The 22,637-nt window shown below is 41.4% G+C and overlaps 1 protein-coding gene across 15 annotated transcripts in view; it reads left to right on the forward strand.

The window, feature by feature from the left end:
- The window catches only part of CLIP1 (CAP-Gly domain containing linker protein 1), a 118,235-nt gene that overhangs the window by 83,749 nt on the left and 11,849 nt on the right, over window positions 1-22,637 (forward strand). For 14 of the 15 annotated variants that reach the window (XM_035016920.1, XM_035016922.1, XM_035016926.1 and 11 more), the window contains 2 exons: window positions 1,815-1,921; window positions 6,963-7,083. In XM_035016920.1, the coding sequence (XP_034872811.1) occupies window positions 1,815-1,921; window positions 6,963-7,083 (228 nt within the window). Of the gene's footprint in view, window positions 1-1,814; window positions 1,922-6,962; window positions 7,084-10,105; window positions 10,717-22,637 lie in introns of those variants that run through there. The other variant, XM_035016934.1, reaches the window with a different exon arrangement.

A 22,637-nucleotide genomic window follows, 5' to 3' on the forward strand; every position in this document is an offset into this window, starting at 1 on the left:
TCCAGTAACTTCAGTGATGGAACTGATGAGAGAGGTATTCGTAACACTCTCTTGTTTTTGTATCTTTGATCTGAAATCACACACATTTTTTCCCCTCGACTCTCTCCCACCTCGAGCCACTAAATTCCACTCCTCAGCCCTGAGTTTGACATAGGCCTTTTCTTGGCCTCACTCAGTCCTGGTTCCCTTTTGTGTCCTCTCCAAACAGCTACTTCTGGGTCTCAGACAGACTTGCGGCATCGAGATCGCTTCGATTCTGTGCAAAGTAGCACATTTCTCATTCTTCCTGGACCCATTTTTGATCTCCGTCCTCCCCGCTCCCAGCTCATACCAACCCTTTCTTTCTTTGGGAAGCAGTTACCTCTGAATCCTAAGCAGATGGATTCGCCAAAGTAGTTATGTGAGGTTCTGTAGAACTTCAGATGCTTTTGAAAGGGATAGTCAGGTGAGACATTAAGGAATTAAAGCAAAGGAAGGGCTAGCCACATTGAGTAGCTGATTTGTAGAGGCTAGGCCTTCTCACTGTGGAAGGTCAAAGATGGAGATCTGTAAAGACATGCACATTTTGAGATAATTATAGGGCGAATAAAACGGGACATAGAAGGGGTTACATTTACAGAACTGATAGTCCTAAGAGAAGAAGAAAAAGCATTTTAAAAAATCAGATGATTACTCATAGAAGCTAAAATAAATGAGAAGATTTTAGGGAATAGATCTAATTTTTGAGGGTAGAATCAGGGAGAATTGTGTGCCTTCATGACATAACCCTTGGTGTCCTTGTTATACAACCAGAATACAAGACCGGATGAATCATTTTTTTGGACCCATTTTGATACTTGGTTTTTCTTGTTCTGTGAATCTGGAATTCCAGATTCCTCTATTAATGGTAGAGGACATTAAAAGGAATACTGTGGTGGTAAAGCCATTGAGGCACTGTCTAGGATTCCTGACAGGTGGCATATGATGTGGCAAAGGTGTCTCTGGCTGTAGGAGAGGACTACCCAAGTCCCAGGAAGCCGCCGTGGTGCCAGGGGCATACCCTGGGCAGTGGACAGCCCCAAGCGAGCTCCTCATCCCTGGTCGGGGCCCTGCGCCTAGAACTCCAGTCACCTGCCAGAGCCTGTAGCTGGTCACGTCCCCACTCATTCCAGGAACGTGTCTGGCGTTCCCACCAGGGCCAGGCCCTAAGCTGGCTGCATCCCCTGTGGGCAGGTGATGGGGCTGAACAAATGTGAGTGCTTTTTGGCCTCACTTACCTGGCTTTTTCCTTTTCAGGTCAAAGTTAAGATGGATAATCAGATATTCTCCCGCCTACAGATACTTGATTCAGAAAATTTTTGTAGTCAGGACTCCGTACATTTGGTACTAAGGTTGACAAATACATCCGAAATTACTAATCTGTGGGGAAGAAAAGGGTATTTTTGTTTTTATTACAAAGAATAATCCTTGCTCATGTCATGCCTTTGCAATTTATTTGTTTTTTTATTTTTAAGAGGAGTCATACTTGAATAGGAAGTTCAATGGTAAATATTGAGAATTGTACACAAAATGAAAGCAAACTTTTGTTGTAATTCATGTAGCAGTTTGACATTTTTGCCAGGTGTACAGGGAATATCTGACTAAACGTAAGGGGGAGGCTTGCAGTTTATAATAGACGTGGTCATTTGTCATCTCACCCAGTGACTTTTTTTTGGTGCAAGTGACTAATGTCACCTATCTTTTTAGTGCACATTTGCATGAATAATTTGTCTATCCAGTCATGTCACTGGAAAATGAAATAATTTCATCAAGTTTTTTTTTTCTTGGTCTTTAAGTTGGATACACTTAAAGAAAACAACTTGAAAAATGTGGAAGAGCTGAACAAATCAAAAGAACTTCTGACGGTAGAGAACCAAAAAATGGAAGAGTTCAGGAAAGAAATGTAAGTTCATCTCCTTTGAGAGAAACGGGGGGACTTAGTATTGCGAAAGTGAAAACGAGACTAATTATTTAAAAAATAACCTCACAAGTACTTAAAAAGGAATTGCCTCCTTGCTGCCCCCCAAATGCGGTAGTGTACCTGAGAAGTAACCCCTGTAACCACTTAGCTGGAAGGTAGCTAAGTCACAATGATAGCCGGGTTAAAGGATCAAAGTGAATGTGTGCTGGCTGATAAGTTAGGGCATTTGGGATTCGAATATGACTTTATGAGGAAAATACAAGAGGAATCAGAGGTTTTTTTTAAAGTGGTGTGCTTTAAAGGGTCTGAAGCGTCAGACCCTTAATAAATCTCTCAAAACCCTTTCTGTAGGGAGAAAAAAGCATGTCACTTTCAAGATTATCAATAATCTTGATTGTAAGAGTAATCAAACCTTCTGGCATGGAAATCAGATGAGAGAATTTTGGAAGAATCTTTCTAATCAGCGTTTATCCATCAGTGTGCTACCTCGATTTCAGGCAGACAGGCTGGCTGTGTTTCCTTTGCCAACACCACCTTCAAATCCTTGCCTTTCAAGTCCGATCATCATAATTGTTGGTGTTTATCGGGCATTTGAAATGATAGTTTTGGTGTAGATTTTCTTTCTGAGAGCTACACCATATCAACGGTGTAAACCTAAAAATTTAAAGCCAGTTAATGTGGTGAACGTTTGAGTGTGTCTTCCGTGCTGGGAAGGCTACAAAGATGGATTTATATGGCCCCTGCCCTTACAGGGCTTATATTATTTACTTCCAGTTCTTATCAAATAGAGGCATGAGATTGAGTCAGACAGAAGCACCAGTTCCAAGTCTCCATCCTCAAGGCGATTTGTTGATCAAGCTCAGACTAAACCTAGGACATGTCAGGTTCTTCTGAGAGTTCGTAAAATTACCCGAGAAAGAATCTCCTCTGAATGACTCAGGGCACACGATCAATCCCTTCCTCAATCTCTGTTTTTTTGTTTTTCATTTTTATTGAAACTCCAGTTAACATACAGTGTAACGTTAGTTTCAGGCGCCCAGTATAGCGATCTGGCACTTCCAAACCTCAGTCTTAGTTTTAATGATACTTCTTCAGACGATATGTAGACAGTTCCTAGTTCCTACCAGTTCCGTTCCCATACACAGATTTCTGAGTTCACACTTGTGCTTATGGCCATCAGGAAGAGCTTGTGTTTCTTGGCCTTCCGAAGCTGCATCACCCAGACTGTGATGGGAACCGAAGCTAGCATCAGCTCTGAGAGGGTGGCCGCGGGTCTGGTGCGGGACTTTGCCCTGTGACACACAAGTAGTTAGGCTGACCTGGAGTGTTCGAACACTGTTGACTTTAGTTCATTTGTGTCACACAGGCAGCTGGTGAGGGAGGATCTGAGCAGCAGAAGATTCCCTAACCAACCTCCCACTGCCATAATCCCACCTCTGAGCTCTCTGGGCCATACTAGGTAATGGAGGGGCAGGGCCAGCGTGGACCTAGCCGAGAGAGCTCTTGGGACTTCGATAAAACCCCTCTTTCCTGCAGTCCTATTTAGGAGTCTCTCATAATGGCCATTGCATCGGTCTAGTATTTGAGCGTTAAACATCTTCACTAAATCACTGTGTCATGTCACCCATCCCCAGTTAATGTGGGGTGGTTTTACCTCTGTTAGGAGATAAATTTTCTGCCCTTCTTTGAATGATTCCATTGAATAATAAAAGCCTAGCCTCCTGGCTGTGGGCACAAAGGATCATGAGCAAAAGACTGTGGCCCCTGCTGCTGCCCCTCTAACCTTGCCTGTCCTCCTCCCTGAAGCCATTGTCCCCAGACCGCTGACCCTGAGGGGGAGTAGTTTGGGTGAGGAGGAACCAGGACCACTGGGCAGACAGCCTGCGCTGCTTCTGTCTCTCCACCTTTTCTCTGGCCAACCAGGTCTGAGGGAATCGCGTCTTCTGTCGGTGACCTGGTTCACCGTGGCTGGGGTTCCTTAGCAGGAGGGAGGGGCAGTGGGAGACTCCAGTCACAGGCTTCAGAAGCTGGTAGAGGGAGTAGGTTGGAAGAGCCCCTGCCCCCAGTGACTCACTGTTCCCTGCTGTAGGCTTGGCCACATTTCAAGGACCATCTAAAATAAATGTACTATGTAATGGGAACGGTGCTTCTCCAAAAAAAAGAAAAAAAGAAGAGAAGGCAGTCATTTTACCGCTCCTTAGTTCCTCAGTACTCAAAGCTAGAGAACGAGCAGCTGATTATTTCTCTGTGGTTCAGCATGTATCTGGGGCGCTTTAGGTCCTTTAGAACTTTCCTGGTGTCTCCCCTCACCTGACAGGACTTGGACTCGTGGAGGAAAATGGGCCCCAGTGTAGACACTGGGGTTATAACTGGAACTGCCTCCTATGTAATATTGCCCTCGGCACTGGCCACCTAGCGCTCTTAGCTAAGTGTCCCTTCTGTGCTATTTATTAGACTGGTTTTAGGAAAACTCTTGGTTTTGGTTAGCCAGCTCCTATTTTCAGGTGGAGAAGATGTTTTCTCTCTGACGTATAATTTTGAATCTTAGGGAAAATGATGTAATTGTTGTCTTTAATTACTCACCTGGCACAGTAATAAATCTAGAATAGATTTAGCGTGGCAATTAATTGATTTATAATAGACTTGTAAGTAGAATGTTTGCAGGTCAATGTGAAAAATAGGTATTTGCCTCTCAGTTTTAACACTGGGATAGTCTTTTGTCATGTAGAAAGAAAAGTAGCTTTAAAAATTGTTAGAAATACTTGTAGGTATTTTCAGAATTATTCCCTGGAGTATTTCCGGAAATTGGGCTATGAGGGCCTTCTTCCTGTATGAAATGCCTGTACCCACTACACTCTAAAGAAAAATGGAAAGGTGTTTCTATATTTGAATCACAGCTGAGGTCCATCGCCAGTTTTAACTCCAGTTCTCTTGCTCCTGCAATTTACTGGCTTTATGATTTAGGGAAAATCTCTTGCTACCCTGAGCTTCAGTTTTTTCATCTTTAAAATACAAATAATATTAGCCTCTCACTGGGCTTTGAGGACTGATTGAGAAAATGTTCATGAAAGCATTTTATAGATTTTATGTTGAGCAAATAATGCTTTCATAGATCAGTACTTTAGAACATTTTGAAATTTCTTTGACTCCTTATTTTAATTCTCTTTACTGTGGGCTCTTAATAGAAACCAAGGATTTAAAAAAAAAAAAACCCTTTAAGGGGCGCCTGGGTGGCTCAGTTGGTTAAGCATCCGACTTTTGATCTCAGCTCAGGTCTAGATCTCAGGGTCCTGAGTTGGGCTCCATGCTGGGAGTGGAACCTACTTAATAATGATGATGATGATGATAATAATAATAAGCCATTAAAGATGAAAATCTTTAAGAGACAGAGAACAGGATCACAAACTTACCACTGACAGGCCATCCAGATGATGAGTCCAAATAGCTCCTGAGGTAGGCAGTGACACCTAGGAGTAAAAGGTTTGACTTAGGATGTCCTAAGTTAAATCTTCAGATTTGTCAAGAACTGATGGACTTTGGCCAGAAGGTGAAATTTAGCAGTTTTGTTTTTGTGTGTGTGTGTGTGTGTGTGTATGCATGCATAATTAAAACCAACCCTCCTAGCTTTTGAATGACCTGAGGCTAAAATCTCGTCTCTGTTTTTCCTTACTTGCTAAATAGACATCTCTGTAAAACACCTAATTTAATGTGCTAGGAGAATTTTTGTGTAGATTTATTCCCCTAAACCTTACCCCGCTATGTATATTATAGGTGGATGGAGAATTAAAACTGAAGATGCCATTAGACAATTGAAGTTAAAAATAGATGTGTTCCTGCATCAGCAGATGGATTCATACCCAGAGGACTTGATTCAGGATTCGCCATGTATGACAGCTCCCTAAGCAGAGTTTAGCCAGCACAGACTTAAAATTTATAGTGGCATCCAAACCTTCTATGACAGAAAACTAAAATCCAGTGACCAAACAAAATATTTTCAATATCCATGTGTAAAGGATAATAATTTGAGATGTAGGGGCGCCTGGGTGGCTCAGTCAGTTAAGTGTCTGCCTTCGGCTCAGGTCATGATCCCGGGGTCCTGGGATCGAGCCCCGCATCAGGATCCTTGCTCAGCGGGGAGCCTGCTTCTCCCTCTCCCTCTACCTGCTACTCTGCCTGCCTGTGCTCTCTCTCTCTCTCTCTGTCAAATAAATAAATAAATAAATCTTTAAAAAAAATAATTTGAGATGTATATTTTGGATAATTTTAATATTGGGAAGATGTTTAATAACCATACTTATCCTGTCCACATTTTATATGCTGATATTCGTGATACACGTCAGCAGGCTGTATTTTTATTTCCTTCTTTTAATTACAAGTTAACATTGTGGAAAGAATTCAATCAAAATGAAACACCTGTTATGTAATTGGAAAACCGCATTTCCTTTGGGCATTTCACCTGGAGAGGTGTCCTAAAAATATACTCAGATTCACGCTAGCACTTGACTCCGACAGATACCAGCAAATGTGGGACCATTAGATTTTTATTTCTGCCGGAAAAAAAAAAACAAAAAACAGATTACAGATCTGTGCAGTCAGACCAGAGTACCTTGGCAGCAAAGTAAATCACTTTATCAACATAGTGGGTTTTAGCATAATTTTCTGACGGAAATAGTCCTCAAGACAAGAGGACTGACCATTTCGTTTGTCATTTATTTTAATAGTAACGTTGCTTTTTGTACAGGGAGTGTTTAGATAGAAGGGGGTGAGTGTGGGTGGAGAGAGGGTGGATATAGTGTTTATTAGGTTTTTAAAAAAATGTAATAGTTGTGGGCGGCAGTCCTCCTCCTGAGAGGTTAAAGCCATTTAGCCTCTCCAGCACGTAGATGCCGCTGCCTCCCTGTTAGAGAGCCTATCAGGCACGTGACCCAGATATATTTTCCTCAGTTGCTGTGAAGCCGGTCGTCTCCCACAGTTTCCTTGCCTGTCTTGTTTCTATGGTAACCGTGCACACTGTCCTTTGCAGAGAAACCCTCAAGCAGGCAGCAGCTCAGAAGTCCCAGCAGCTTTCGGCATTGCAAGAAGAGAACGTGAAACTTGCTGAGGAGCTGGGGAGAAGCAGGGACGAAGTCACGGGTCATCACAAGGTCAGTGGGCCGGGGGGCGGTGGCGGGGGGCACCTAGCTCTGCCATGCTCCCACCTGCTGCTGTTGGCAGGGCACTTGGAGGCCCAATGTGGTTGGGTCATTGCAAATGGGATTTCAAGTTGGCTGTGTGCTGTGTCTCCTTGCCTTCAAGGGTGCTGCTATAGGACTCGGGGTGGGAGTTGACAGAGTCTTTAAAAAAAAACCAAACAAACCCAAAAACCAAAAAAGACCGGTAACAACACAGGGAACTTGCGAGCAAGTAGAAAATAAGACCTTTATTAGACAGTCTCATAGCAATGCACTTAAATGGAAAGGAACAGTATCTTCTCCCTACTGTTGCCTGGATTTCAAAATTACTTTTCTCTTAAGGTTCCTTTTCTCTTTCATCAGAATTGGTTTGAAGGAAGCACATTCCCAGGATAAGGATTTGGTGTGGGGGTTGGCAGCTGTTTTTAAATAGAACTCTGCTTTTCTTTAAAGCATTTTTTTTTTTAAAGCATTTCCTAATGGAACTGTGTATGTGTGAGCACTTGGGTGCGTTGATATGTGGTATGTGTTATTCCCGGAATGGGCAAGAAGCTCACCACAACCCATTGGCTTCCGAATTTAAATCACAAAGATTTGTGATACGTTTATTAAGCACTGAAACAAAACTGATTTTAAAGACTGCCGTATTCTGCTTTTTAATTCTTTTATGGTTGAATCCAAGTGCTAAATTGTTAGTCACATCTGGCCTCAGCGGAATCTTAAAATGAGATTCTTAAGGGAATTTTACTGTGTGGTCAGTAAATAAAGTTTATACCTCAGGAGAATTTTTTTCCCCCAGCATACTTTGCAAAGATTAATTCTCACTTAGGATGGAGTAATTTGGGGTAATTATATTGAGTACCCGTTGACATGGTGCAGTTTGTGGTGAAAGCACTTTTTGGAGAGTTGATTTCAGACGTTAAAGTCTTTATTATAGCTTTCCACAATATTCTTCACGAAAGAAATGTCCCATCTGTCCAGACCCAAGGATGGCGATGATGCTTCTGGTACTACTAGCTCCCATTCACTGGCTCTTACGAGGTGACAAGCACAAGTAAATGATAGCTGTCCTCTCAATCTTTACAGTAATTCTGGAGGATGGCCCTGTCATTATTTCTAAAGTAATTGTAGAAGAGGGAACAGGAGCATGAAGATAGTAATTGACTTGCCCTCGTTCAGGTCATAGTGCCAAGAAGTGTTCGCCATTTTCTGATTTGGGTCAGGAAGAGTTGGCTTCAATAGGGCTCCTGCCCTCTCCTTCCGTCCGTGTATGAGAAACTGGAGTTCATGAGAAAGAGAAGCCCTTTGAAACCAGATGGGGTCGTCTTTTTCCTGGCACAAACTAGAGCATCTAAAACACTGGGTAGCTCTCTCGGTGTGTCACTAAGTTCTTGCAAGAGAAGGATCTCTGAGAGGGGCGTTTCCCTCGACCTCCCGGACCATCTCTGGTAGAGAGAGCAGATTCCGTATGTGGGAGGAACACAGAGAGATCACCCCTTCCTCTCATGTTGTGACCTTCACTGGACTGTTGATTACATTTCTTGCTTCTGTCGCTCAGAACCGGAAAGCAGTGGAAGGAGGCATCATGCTTCCTTGGGCAGAGCTTTGCAGGGCTCTCTGCCTCCCGTGCTCTTTCCTTTTGCATGTTGACATTTGGATTGCCTTCCTTTTGAAAAGGTTTTGTCACTAGAAATTTGGAAGTCAGTGACTTCGAAGGGTGTTACGGAACAGCGTGTGCAAGGATCAGCTAAGAAAAGTGACTTCCCTTTAAAGGATAGGTTGTTAGGCCCTTCGTAGTTCTGTGTTTTACTCAGAAGAGAAATAAATGGGCATGAACTAAATAATAGGCTTCAATGGTAGAGCTTGTTAACAATGATATTGATTACCAAGGAGGATTACGGGTAATTCTTTCTTTGAAGTAAATAAATACAAATATAAATATATGCATACACACACAGATATACACACATATATTTATAGTGTCTGTTTTTTATTTTTAAAAAAAAGGAGAGAATCAGCCATCTAAAATAATTTAGAAGCCACCTTAGTCTACACAAGACTGATTAATTCACTGACTCTGTTACTCTTACTGTGTAATCTCCAGGAATCTAGAGTACTGCTTACTTTTTTTTTTTTTAAAGATTTTATTTATTTATTTGACAGAGACACAGTGAGAGAGGGAACACAAGCAGGGGGAGTGGAGAGGGAGAAACAGGCTTCCAGCAGAGCAGGGAGCCCAATGCGGGGCTCGATCCCAGGACCCTGGGATCATGACCTGAGCCAAAGGCAGACGCTTAATGACTGAGCCACCCAGGCGCCCCGAGTACTGCTTACTTTTGTAAAATTATAAATTTCACTTTATTACTTACTGTAGTCAAGTCAAGTTATTGATCAGCTATGTTTAGAAATATACTACAGAGCCACCATGTTTGGCAGAAACCTTGCTTTTAGAAAAAAGAAAGAATTTTAATTGTATTACTACAGGAACATTACCTTCTAAACTTAAGACAGTGCAGATGAGCCTGACAGGGCATGTGTTAAATACTGACCTAGGACCTGAGTTCTATCCTGATCCTTCATGTAGTAGCATCGTAATTCACTAAACATTTATCGAGCTGATGGCTTTGTCTGTTTCACACTCATCATAACTTACCTCTGAGATAGGAAGGTTATTTTGTAGAAAAGCTGAGGCTCAAAAGTGGACCAGTTTGCTAAGGACACACATCTAGGCAGTGAAGCCAAGACCTGCACTCATGTCAGATTAACTTGGGGCCTGCTCCCCTGCTCCTATCCTATACTGAGACTAAAACTTAGTTCTACTTACTTCATAATTATTATTGTTTTGGATAAAAAAGAAAGAAAGAAAAACTTGTGAGCTAGGAATGTGGTAGGTGGGGGTCAAGAAATGCTATAGAAATGTACTCTCTCTTTTTTTTTTTCCTGCAGCAAAAAAAAATACATATATATATAATTTTTTTTTTTTTTTTTTGCTTAGAAAGCCCAAGACACCCCAGAATCTGTTCTGCATCTTCAGCATCTCACTGGGATTACTTCCTTCACAATGAGGGCTATTTGATTTCCTGTTTGTCAATTGGATGTGAGGTCATTTATCGAAATAAAAGAATCCCCGCCTCCCTGAGATAGTGATTTTGTAGAACCTACTTACTCTCTCTTTATCAATTTAAAAAGATGTAGGATATTCTGAGATTAGGAGGGCTGATAATGAGCAGGACTGGTTGGTCAAAGTTGGGGAGTGATATTAGTTTCCACTTTTAAATAGGAATTCTCATTTGACCTGACTGACGAGTGGACATCGTGCGCCCCCGTGAAGTATTGTATCTTGGAGTTGGAAGGACTCCTCTGTTCCTAGTTCTCTGGAACAGGGCTGGCAAAACCAGAAACAAAACCCACGTGTGTGCATTCTTTTTTGTCTGCGCTCCCAATCAGACATTCTCCTTTCCAAAGGAAATTGTGGAAGTTGCCTTTCCCAAGTGGGGTACTTATTTTAGGGGGGGAGGGGAGCAAAAATCAGGATTGGTTGGGATTGTGAGATCTTGGTATATCTGGCATCAATAGTGACAGAAATCTTTACAGACTGTCAGATTGCCCTGTCTTTGAAAAAGGAACAGAGTAGATTGAACCATATGAAATTGCTTGTTTTGCAGTTTCGTATTGTTCAACCCTCATGGTTAACATAACTTACCTCTTCTTGATAACTGACGATTATGAAGATTGTCATAATTATATAATCGCCATTGACTGTTGGCTTTCACCTTCACTTTCCTTCCTGATGGCCTGACTGGTTTCATGCTGCTTCAGGGTGTGTGTGTGTGTGTGTGTGTGTGTGTGTAAACACACGTAATGAACTTTACTGTTCTAGCCATTTATAATGTATATGTGTATACATTGTATATGTGTATGTGTATAATGGCATTTGGTACATTCATCATGCAGTGCGGTCGTCACCTCTGTCTAGTTCCAGAGCGTTTTCATCACCCCAAAAGGAGACCCCCTATCTGTTGAAGCAGTCACTTCCCATCACTTGTGATGACCTCTTGTGACTGGCTTCTTTCACTCAGCATCTTGTTTTCAGGGTTCATCGTGTTGTAGCAGGAGTCAGGGCTGGATGGTATTTATTGGATGCAGGCACCACATTTTGTTTCTGCATCTGCTTTGGGTGTTTTCGGTCTCCTTTCTCCATTCAGACTGTCACTGTCCCTCCCAAAGTCTGTCTGCATCCCGGCCGGTGGCTGCAATGTGTGATTGCCACTTCAGCTCTTCTGTGGGTTGGGAAATCCTTCTCATTCTCTTAAAAGCGGTCCTTTTTTGGGGCGCCTGGTGGGGCTCAGTCAGTTAAGTGGCTGCCTTCGGCTCAGGTCATGATCCTGGAGTCCTGGGATCGAGTCCCGCATCGGGCTCCCTGCTCAGCAGGGAGTCTGCTTCTCCCTCTGACCCTGCCCCTCTCTCATGCTCTCTGTCTCATTCTCTCTCTCAAATAAATAAATAAAATCTTTAAAAAAAAAAAAAAAGCGGTCTTTTTTTTTTTTTAAGATTTACTTATTTATTTTAGAGGGTGCATGAGCATGGCAGGGGGAGGGGCAGAGGAAAAGGGAGAGAGAGAATCTCAGGCAGACTCCCCGCCGAGCGTGGAGCCCCACATGGGGCTCCATCTCACAACCCTGAGATCCTGATCTGACCTGAGCGAAAACCCAGAGTTGGACACGCAATTGACTGCGCCACCCAGGTGCCCCTTAAAAGTGGTTCTAACTCTTGCCATTATGTTCACACTTATAACCCAATCTTTTTTTCTTTACTTCCAAACTTTTAAGAGCAGTACTATTTTCTGCCTTTAATTTCACCTCCCATCTTCTTCCCAGTCGCTTGCAGTCTGCTTTTCGCCACCGCCAGTGCACCACTGATATGACTCTGGCTTGAGTCATCGCTTACCTAGTGACTGCACCAGTGCGTGGCTTCCTTTCCATCCTCTGTGAACAGTTGGCCCCACCACCTACAGTCTTGACTTTCCTCTTTTGACACCGTCCACGCTGTTGGCTCGTGTTCTCCTGCCACATCTGGTCAGCTGCCGTTCACATGTCCACCTTGACAGCTCTTCTCCCCCCATCCCCACGTGGGGAACGAGACCTCCAGCCTCAGGGCTAGCTGCTTCCTGCTCTGTGTTCAGGTAGCAGTCTCCACGATCCTCTGTCACACTCACAGCTCTGTATTGTGGCTGTTTCTTATGCTTCTCCCCACACAGGCTGTGAGATGGTGGGAATCACAGTGCATGGTATGTAGGTTCGAATGAATGAGCGAGTGATTAGATGCATATCTTGTTTTTAGCCAGGGCCTCAGGATGCAGAAACCTTGACTGCTCTTTCTACTTTTTTACATGATTTCAGTTACCTCCAGCGTCATAGCTTTGTCATAGAGAGTTGTGGTTGCCAGAAGCCTGATCACCAAATGAGCGGGGCATGTGCCCTCCATGGAGAGTGGAAGCATACAGTGCAAAATGAGGCAGGGTCATGTAGTTTCAAGATTAATGGAAATGATACAGAGCATTATTTCCTGTCCTAGAGAATACTAAAAATAATCATAATAATGTGAGTTCTTCTATAGAAATAGTCACCTGAAATAGTTACTTTTGAAATGTCTGATACATAGTTTCCAAACCTCCCATGTATTCCCCTTTGTAAGGATTGCAGATACATTGTTACATTGGCAACAGTGTTGATTTCTCTCCCCATTCCCCTTCCCAGTTATTTGCAAAATGAGGTTACAGTTGGTTTGTAGAAACTGGACAGGGATTAGATCTCAATAACTGTACTTTATCAACACTTCTTTATGACAGAGGTTACAGCAAATGCAGTCTACAAAAAATTGGGGTTACCATCTAGATTGATTTGTGAATAATTGCCTGCAAATGTTGAATTCGCAGACGTGAATGTTTAGAAAGGGAACACTGTTTTTAAGTAAACTCTGCTGCCCAGCATGGGACTCTAAGTCATGACCCCAAAACCAAGAGTCACATGTTCTACAAACTGAGCCCACCAGGCACCCCCAAGGCAACACTGTTTTTAGCTTTTCATAGTTTATTTTTTAAAACAGTGTACATTAGCCATTGTAGTTTTAATCTGGGCTCAGAGACTTCTGGGCAAGTAGGGCTGAGTGAAACTGATCACAGAATTCTTCACCCTCAATACCTAATGAAGTAAACACATTCTTCTGATTATTAAAAAAATGTCTCCAGGAAAATCCAATAAAGCCAATTGGCTTCATGCTGTAAACATTAAAATTGACAACCAAGAAAAAGAACATGATTGTGGTTTGACTCTGTTGACACTGTTCCCAGTGGTAAGAGAAAAGAAAATGTGTAGCAAAATCCTGAGAAATTTTTTTTTTTTTTTTTTTTTTTTTAGAGAAGGAGGGAGAGAGAGGAGAGAGAGAAGGGGTGGAGGGGCAGAGGGAGAGAGAGAATCCCAAGCAGGCCCCATGCCCAGCACAGAGCCTGACACAGGGCTTGATCCCACAACCTTGAGATCATGACCTAAGCCAAAATCAAGAGTTCAACGCTCAGTCGACTGAGCCATGCAGGTGACCCCAAATCCCTCTGCTTCTCCACATCCTTCTGCCAAACCCAGTTTAGGGGAAATTAAATTGAAGAGGTGAATTGTCAGCCTGGGAGAAAAGTCACAGAAGAATCTTTGAGGCTGGAAGCCCTCTTTGACCATCGCAGGATTCTACCAGCGGCAGGAAGAGCTACTGGTTGTCATTTTCCGTAGCTAGTTCAACAAAGTGTGGCTTAAGTAAAAAGATGGAGGGCTTCCTAGCAAATGATAATAAGTCCACAGGTGGGCAGTCCAGGTGAGTCCTCTACTCAAGAATGTCCTCAGGGAACCCTGCCCATTCTTTCTGCTCTGCTGCTACCCTTAGCATGTATAGTCAACCCCTTGGTCACCAGGGCTCTTGCACTTCCAGGCATTGCAAAACTTTCCAGGAGGAAGTGGGGGAGGGCCAAAGTGGGGAAAGACAGAAAGGCCTTCTCTTTACTCTCTTTACATGGTTTTGTCTTTTAATTTGGAGAGGAAAATTCCTGTCTCTGTAATAGTGTCATGTAACCACGTCCAGCCATAAATGAGGTTGCATTCCCATCCCTGGGAAGGGAAGGCAGCAGAGGAGGTGAGAATAGATGTTGAAAAAGACAATTTTGTAGTATCTGCCCGAGACTAAAGCCTGAAGACATATTCCTGCAGGAATAGGATTACCTTTGTTCAGAGGGGGCACTAAAGGAAAAATCCACAAAAGAGACTTCCAACAGATTGTGTACATCCCCTTAAAATCACCCCCTCCAGCCTTGTCCTACGGCCCTCCAGCTACAGAGATGTGTAGGCAACGGTGCCCAGTTTTCCCGTACTACCCTGGAGATGAAGATTAAAGGTCTCAGATAAAGTTGAATAGGTATCAGGGAAAATGAATTTATATCACATGTGAACAAACAGAAGGTCTAGGTAGAGCTGCCCGTAATAAGATGAACCCTCGAATGCCTTTTGTACCAAAAGAAGAAAAAAAAGGAACACAGGAATCCAAAGAGAGGTGAGGGATTCAGGCCATGAGAAAGCATTACCCAAAGTGGAAAATTGCTTTGTGTTATATAAAAACCTCAGTGACTTAAATAAAACAAGGGTTCAAAGAGATGATAAAGTGACACAAGTGGAACAGAAGAAGTGAAGAGTAAAGGAACTGAGTGAAGACCAAAACAGCACCATGGCAGGACTGCTAAATAAATCAGAAACAGAAAGGAGCCTAATGAACTTTTCTAAACATCCGAAGGAAAGGCTTGAGCTAGTCATAATAAAGAGGGAAACAAAGATATTGAAGCATCAGAGGAAAGATAGTAGCTGTGGAGGACATAGATAATCCTAATGAGTATAATTAGCATCTCTGAGGTAAGGAATTCAACATATGCAACAGAAGAAAATGTTAGGAGATAAAATAAGGAAATTTCCCCCAAGTGAGGAACTGAGTCTGCATACAGGAAGGACATGGTAGGTTGTATGGAAGCTCAATCAGGGAACTAAGGGCGGTTGGTGGTGGTGGAGGAGGAGGATATTGGTCCAAAGCAATTGACACCAAAACATACACTGGTTATTAATGAAATTCAGAAATACAGAGATAATTCTGCCCAGGCAGAAAAGGCATATTCCTTATAAAAAGGTAAAAAACAAAAAAACCCAACCAACCCACGATGGCTACATTCAATGCCAGAAAACTGTGCCACACTGTTCCCAAAGTTCTAAGGGACAGAAAATATGATCAGGAGTGTTCTATCCTGGCAGTTATTACACAGATAAGAAGATAGGCAGATGTTTTCGAAAAACATCTGAAAAAACATCATGAAAGAACTTAGAAGCTGTAGGATCTGTGAGTCCTTCTGGAAAGTAAGCTGTTTGCTGATAAAATCTGGCCATGAATCAAAATTCAGGACTTAGCTAAAGAGAAATTATGGCCAAAGGACTAGTACTGGTGTGAGCACTAAATGCAAGTAAATAGACAACTAAGCTAACAGCTCAGGGAGCTACAGATAAGAATAGACTCATGTTTTAACTTTATTTGGAAATTATTTCAAACTTTGCAAAAAGCTATAAAAAGAGAACACAGAATACTCATATACTGTAAGGACTTGTTTTTACCTAACCACAGTGCAGTTACCAAAATCAGGAATTTTTAACACTATTATTTAATGTACAGACCATATTCCTGTTTAAGCAGTTGTCCCAGTAAATGTCCTTTATAGTCCCCACCCCCCATCTGGATCAGGATCCAGTCCAGGATCATGCATTTCATTCACTGACTCAAGTCTCTCATTTTCTTTATCTGGAGTGCTTCTGCCTTTGTCTTTTATGACTTGACTTTTTTTTTTTTTTTTTAAAGAACAGGCCAATGATGTTGTATAAAAGCCTTCATTTTGGGTTTGTGTGATGTTTAATCGTGATGGTTATGCATTTTTAGCAGGAAGATAATTGATGTATCCTTCCAAGAGGCATGTGATGTTGCTTTATCCCATTTATTGGTGATGTTAATTTTGATTATTTAGTGAATGTGAGTTTAAAACATTTGCAAGAAAAAAAATAGGGAAGAAAAAGGAGAAAAGCATAAACAAATTACAGAGAGAGTATGACTAATACATGAGGTGATAGAGTGGAAAGAAAGTGGAAGAAAGCAACCAGGAATAAAAATTAGAGACTAAGTTGACATGTACATGCACTGTGTAAAGAGCTACTTCGTATGTATTGGCCTCACTCAGTCACAGTCCCCCGCCCTGTAGCCACACAATCAACAGCATTCTTGACAAAGAACCATCATATCTATGTGTGTGTATTTGAAAATACAAATATATATAGTGGTTGCAACAGATTTTCAGGATACAAGGTTTAATACACAAAAGTCAAATCACTGTTTAATATACCAGAAATGAACAAGTGGAATTTGAAATTGAAAACATAATACTATTTATATGAACAACCCCCCAAAATGAAATACTTAGGTAAATTTAACAAAATGTGTACAGCTTCTGAGGAAAAACTATAAAACTGTGATGAACAAAATCAAAGAAGAACTGAATAAATGGAGAGATAGCCCATGTACATGGATAGAAAGACTCAATATTGTCAAGATGTTGGCTCTTGGGGCACCTGGGTGGCTCAGTCGGTTAAGCATCTGCCTTTGGCTCAGGTCATGATCCCCCAGGGTCCTGGATCGAGCCCCGCATTGGGCTTCCTGCTCAGTGAGGAGTCTGCTTCCCCCTCTGCCCCTCCCCCTGCTTGTGCAATCTCTCTCTCTGTCAAATAAATAAAATCTTAAAAAAAAAAAAAAAAAAGATGTTGGCTCTTCCCAACATGATCTGTAGATTTAATGAAATTTTAGTCAAAATCCTAGCACGTTACTTTGTGGCTATTGAGAACTGATTCTGTAGTTTATATGAAGAGGTGAAAGACCCCAAATAGACAACTGAATATTGAGGAAGAGCGACTAAGTTGAAGGATTGACACGACCTGACTTCAAGACTTAGTATAAAGATATAGTAATCAATACAGTGTGGGATTGAGAAAATAATAGAGCAGTGGAACAGAGGGCTCAGAAATAGACTTACATAACTATAGACAACCGATTTTTGATAAAGGAGGAAAGGCAATACAATGGAGCAAAGATTGTTTTTTTTTTTTTTCAAGAGATAGTCCTGTAACAAGTGGACATCCACATGCAAAAAAGTGCATCTAGACACAAATATATACATCCTTTATGAAAACTGCATTGAAATGGATCATAAGCCGTAAAATGCACAACTATAAAACTCCTGGGAAATAAGACCAGGGAAAACCTAAATGACCTAGAGTACAGTGGTGACTTTTTAGGAACAAGACCACCAAAGACATGATCCACAAAAAAGAATCGATAAGCTGAACTTTATTAAAATTAAAAACTTTTGCTCTGTGAAAGACAGTGTGAAAAGAGAATGAGAAGACAAGCCACAGACTTGGAAAAAATGTTTATAAAGGATACATCTGATTACTCGAAATATACTAATATACAAAATATACGAAATATACGAAATATACAAAGGATACATCTGTTATCGAAATACACAAAGCACTTTTAAAACTCAACAATAAGAAAATCAATAACCCAATTACAAAATAGACAAAAGTCCTGAATAGACACCTCACCAAAGAAGGTATGTGGATGGGGCGCCTGGGTGGCTCAGTTGGTTAAGCAACTGACTTCAGCTCAGGTCGTGATCCTGGAGTCCCGGAATCGAGTCCCGCATCGGGCTCCCTGCTCGGCGAGGAGCCTGCTTCTCCCTCTGACCCTCCCCCCTCTCATGTACTCTCTCTCATTCTCGCTCTCTCAAATAAATAAATAAATCTTAAAAAAAAAAAAAAAAGAAGAAAGTATGTGGATGGCAATTAGCATATGAAAAGTAGCTGAACATCATATGTCATTGGGGAATTGTGAATTAACAATGCAATAATATGATACAACTATCAGAATGGCCAAAATCTAAAACATTTGGCAACACAAATGCTGGTGAAATTGTGGAGGAATAGGAATTCTTATTCATTGCTGGTGGCAATGCAGAATGGTACAGCTGCTTTGGGACACAGTTCAGCAGTGTCTAACAAAACTAAACATACTCTTACCATAAGATCCAGCAGTTGTGCTCCTTGGTATTTACCCAAATGAACTAAAAACTTAAATCCACACAAAAGCCCGTGCATGGGTGTTTATAGCAGATTTATTCACAGTTGCCAAAAACTTGGAAACAACCAAGATGTCCCTCAGTAGGTGAGGGAATAAAACTGTGGTCATCCAGATGATAGAATATTATTCAGCACCAAAAAGAAATGGCCCATCATGCCATGAAACCACATGGAGGAACATTAAATGCATATTACTAAGTGAAAGAAGCCAATTTGAAAAGGCTACCTATCGTATGGTTCCAAAGATGCAACATTCTGGAAAAGGCAAAACTATGGAGACGAGAAAAAGGTAGTGGTTGTGGGAGGGGTAAAGAGGGAAGGAGCGATGAATAGGGAGAGTACCAAGGATTTTTAGGGCAGTGACACTATTTTGGTTATACTACAGTGGTGGATACATGTCTTTATACATTCATCAAAACTCCTAGAATGTACACCACAAAGAGTGAACCTAAAGTAAACTATGAACTTTGGGTGATAATGATGTGTCAGTGTAAGTTTAGTGGGATGTTAATAGTGTAGGAGACTCTGCATGTGTGGGGACAGGGAGTGTATGAGAAATGTCTATACTTTCTGTTCAGTTTTTTTTTTTTTTAAAGATTTTATTTATTTGACAGAGACACAGCGAGAGAGGGAACACAAGCAGGGGGAGTGTGAGAGGGGAAGCAGGCTTCCCGTGGAGCAGGGAGCCCGATGCGGGGCTCGATCCCAGGACCCTGGGATCATGACCTGAGCCGAAGGCAGACACCTAACGACCGAGCCACCCAGGCGCCCCGGAATGAATTTTTTTTAACGATGATCTAACTATATGCTGTTTGTAAGAGACACAGCTTAGATTCAGAGACACGAATGGGTTCAAAGTAAAAGGATGGAATAAGGTACTCCCTGCCAGCAGTAACAAAAAGCAAGTTGGAGTGGCTATACTAATACCAGACCAAATAGGCTTTTAAAACAAAAATTGTTACTAGAGACAGGGAAAGACATTTTATAGTGATAAAAAATTAAGAAAATATAACAATTATATATGTACCTAGTAATAGAGCCCCCAAATATGCAAAGCAAAAATGGATAGAATTTAAAAAATAGGGCACCTGGGTGGCTCAGTCAGTTAGGCATCTGCCTTCAGCTCGGGTCATCGGATCGAGTCCCCAGTCGGGCTCCCTCCTCAGCGGGGAGCCTGCTTCTCCCTCTCCCTCTGCCCCTCCCCCTGCTTGAACTCTCGCTCTCTCAAGTAAATAAGTAAAAATCTTTAAAACCCTAAAAAAAAAAAAAAAGAAATAGACAATTCAACAATAATAGTTGGAGACTTAAAACTTCAATACCCTATTTCACAAATAGAACAACTAGAGAGAAGTTCAACAGGAGATACAGACTTGAATAACACTATGAATCAGCTAGACCTAACAGTCATCTGTAGAGCACTCCACCCAACAGGAGCAGAATATGCATTCTTCTCAGATGCACATGGGACATTCTCCAGAATAGACCATAAAATAGTGTCATTGAATTTAAAAGGATTGAAATCATGTGAAGTATGTTTTCTGACCACAATGGAATGAAACTAGAAATTGTAACACAAGTATCTCAAGTGTTCTGATTTGTATTTCCCTGTTGACTAATGATGTTGAGCATCTTTTCATGTGCTTATTGGCCTTTTATCTCTCTTCTTTGGTCAAGTGTCTATTCAGATCTTTTGCCCATTTTAAAAAAAAGATTTATTTATTCTAGAGAGAGAGTTGGGAGGGGGGAGCAGAGGGAGAGAGAGTCCCAAGCTGATTCCCATGCTGAGCACGGACCCTGACACACGGCTCCATCCCAGGACCCTGAGATCATGACCTGAGCAGAAACCAAGAGTCAGACTCTCAACTGACTATGACACCCAGGGGCCCTCTTTTCCCATTTTTAAATTGGTTTTATGCATATTATTGAGTTGTGAGTGTTGTTAGTAAGTTCTGGATACAGGTTCTTTATCAGGTTGTGTTTTGCAAGTGTTTTCCGAGTCTGTGGCTTGTCTTTATACTTTCTTAAGAGTATCTTTTGAAGACCAGCAGTTTTAAATTTTGATCAAGTCCACTGACAGGGCTTAGAAGCAACAACACTCCAATATTAGTGAATACACTTAGCACCTAGATTTTGGTTTTAAGTGTACTTCTGCATTTAAAAGATTCTTAGAGAAATGGCTGATTCCAGGGCTGGGACAGAGAGAGTACAAGATGAGCCTGGAATATCTTGTATACCAGGAAGCAAGGAAGTGCTTTAAGAATATTGGAGATTAAGGGGTGCCTGGGTGGCTCAGTCGTTAAGCGTCTGCCTTCGGCTCAGGTCATGATCCCAGGGTCCTGGGATCAAGCCCCGCATCGGGCTCCCTGCTCCGCGGGAAGCCTGCTTCTCCTTCTCCCTCTGCTTGTGTTCCGTCTCTCGCTGTCTCTCCCTGTGTCAAATAAATAAATAAAATCTTTAAAAAAAAAAAAAAGAATATTGGAGATTAGTCAAAAGCACATCATAATCATGTTGAAGGGGCTCCCACTGGCCAAATCTGAGATAATTTGAACATCAGAAGAAATATAGTTATGGAGTATAGCCTATTGAATAACATTAGAAACCATGATGTATCATGGAAACAGGTAGATACAAATAAATAAATGGAGGAAAACCGAAGGCCCTTTCTTATGGCGAAATGACAACTAATAAATAGGTGAAATGATGGAATTAGAAAATCACTATTGGGTAACCATGATGGTAGTATTTTATTTAGGGAAGACTCATCATTTGGTGCTAAAAGAAATGGATTGACATTTTGCTGAGGAGCAGGATGCTTATACATGTTCAAAGTATCTCTTAACAAAATACGTATTAATTACAAAGAAGAAAAAATACCTTTACAGTGGAGAAACATGGAAGATACTTCCTCAACCAAGTGATCAAAGTTACCCTCATCAAAAAACAACATTGTGTGTCCTTTGATCCCTATTGAGGACAACACAGGATTAGTTCTGTGGTGTTCCTGCCAAGAAGTGTGTGCTCTGACTCTATTCATACAGAAACATCAGATGAATCCAAATTGACATTGTGTGCACTTGAGTGCCTCAAAAATGTCAAGGTCACAAAAAATAAGGAAACAGTGAGGAATTAGATTAAAGAAATGTAAGTAGTAAATGAACTTGTCAACCTGGATTGGGTCCTGGAGCAGAAGAAGGAAAAAATGTCTCTTATAAAGAAATCCGTACCATAAGTATTCCAAATTTCTGTTCCATGGAAATTCAGGCACAATGCACCCTCCAAGAAAGAGGGAAAATCTCTGCATACTTGTTCTTTAAAATGTTGAATGATTTTTCACGTTTATTAATAATTTGTATTTTCTCTGTTGCAAATTATCTGCCTTTATTTATCTTCATTGTAGGTACTTCTCAGTACCTACTTTTAATTATAAAACAGCTTCCTTGTTTAACAAATAAATATAAACTGTATAAAAGGGCGTAAAGAAAAAAAAAGAAAACCCCTCTCATCTCCACATCCCACTCTCCAGATGTTCTCCCTCTTATTTTAGTTTTTAAGGTTTGTCTACCACCCTTTTTCCTTCCTTTCACTCTTTAAAAATTTCTAAATATTTTTCGTGAATTACTCATGCAGCAAAAGCATACATCTCTAGTGGACTAGGAAAGCAGAGTTTACATTGAAAAAACTGAATGTTTAATCTCAATAGATTTTGTGATAAATATAATTTTATGTTCAAAACACATGTTTATGTATATTTAAGAACTTTAATAGTATGAAGACCTCATAGCAAAGCATATGCATAACTGATACAAAATCGGAAATAAGGCTATAGCTACATACAGTGAGCTAGGAGCTTAAATTCTGGCTGTTGGAAACCGTTCCATAGTCTGGTGTTATTCTTTGATTTGGGGGGACAAAAACCCACAAAGGAGTGTTTTCACCCCTTAGGTTTTGGCTTTTTTTTTTTTTTAAGATTTTTTATTTATTTACTTGGGGGGTTGGAGAGAGCACAAGCAGGGGGAGCAGCAGAGGGAGAAGGAGGCTCCCCACTGAGCAGGGAGCCCTAGGACAGGGACATGGGCTCCATCCCAGGACCCTGGGATCATGACCTGAGCTGAAGGCAGACGCTTAACCCACTGAGTCACCCAGGCGCCCCTCACCCCTTAGTTTTATTAACAGTGTGAGTTGAAATTGGTATTTCAATATAATAAACTCTGTGTGGTACAGACCAGGGGGTGGGGGTGAGTCTTCTCTCACAGGATTAATTAACTGAATCTT

This window comes from Mirounga leonina, unplaced genomic scaffold (genome assembly GCF_011800145.1).
Source record: "Mirounga leonina isolate KUSES-001 unplaced genomic scaffold, KU_Mleo_1.0 Mir_171, whole genome shotgun sequence".
Classification (NCBI taxonomy): domain Eukaryota; kingdom Metazoa; phylum Chordata; class Mammalia; order Carnivora; family Phocidae; genus Mirounga; species Mirounga leonina.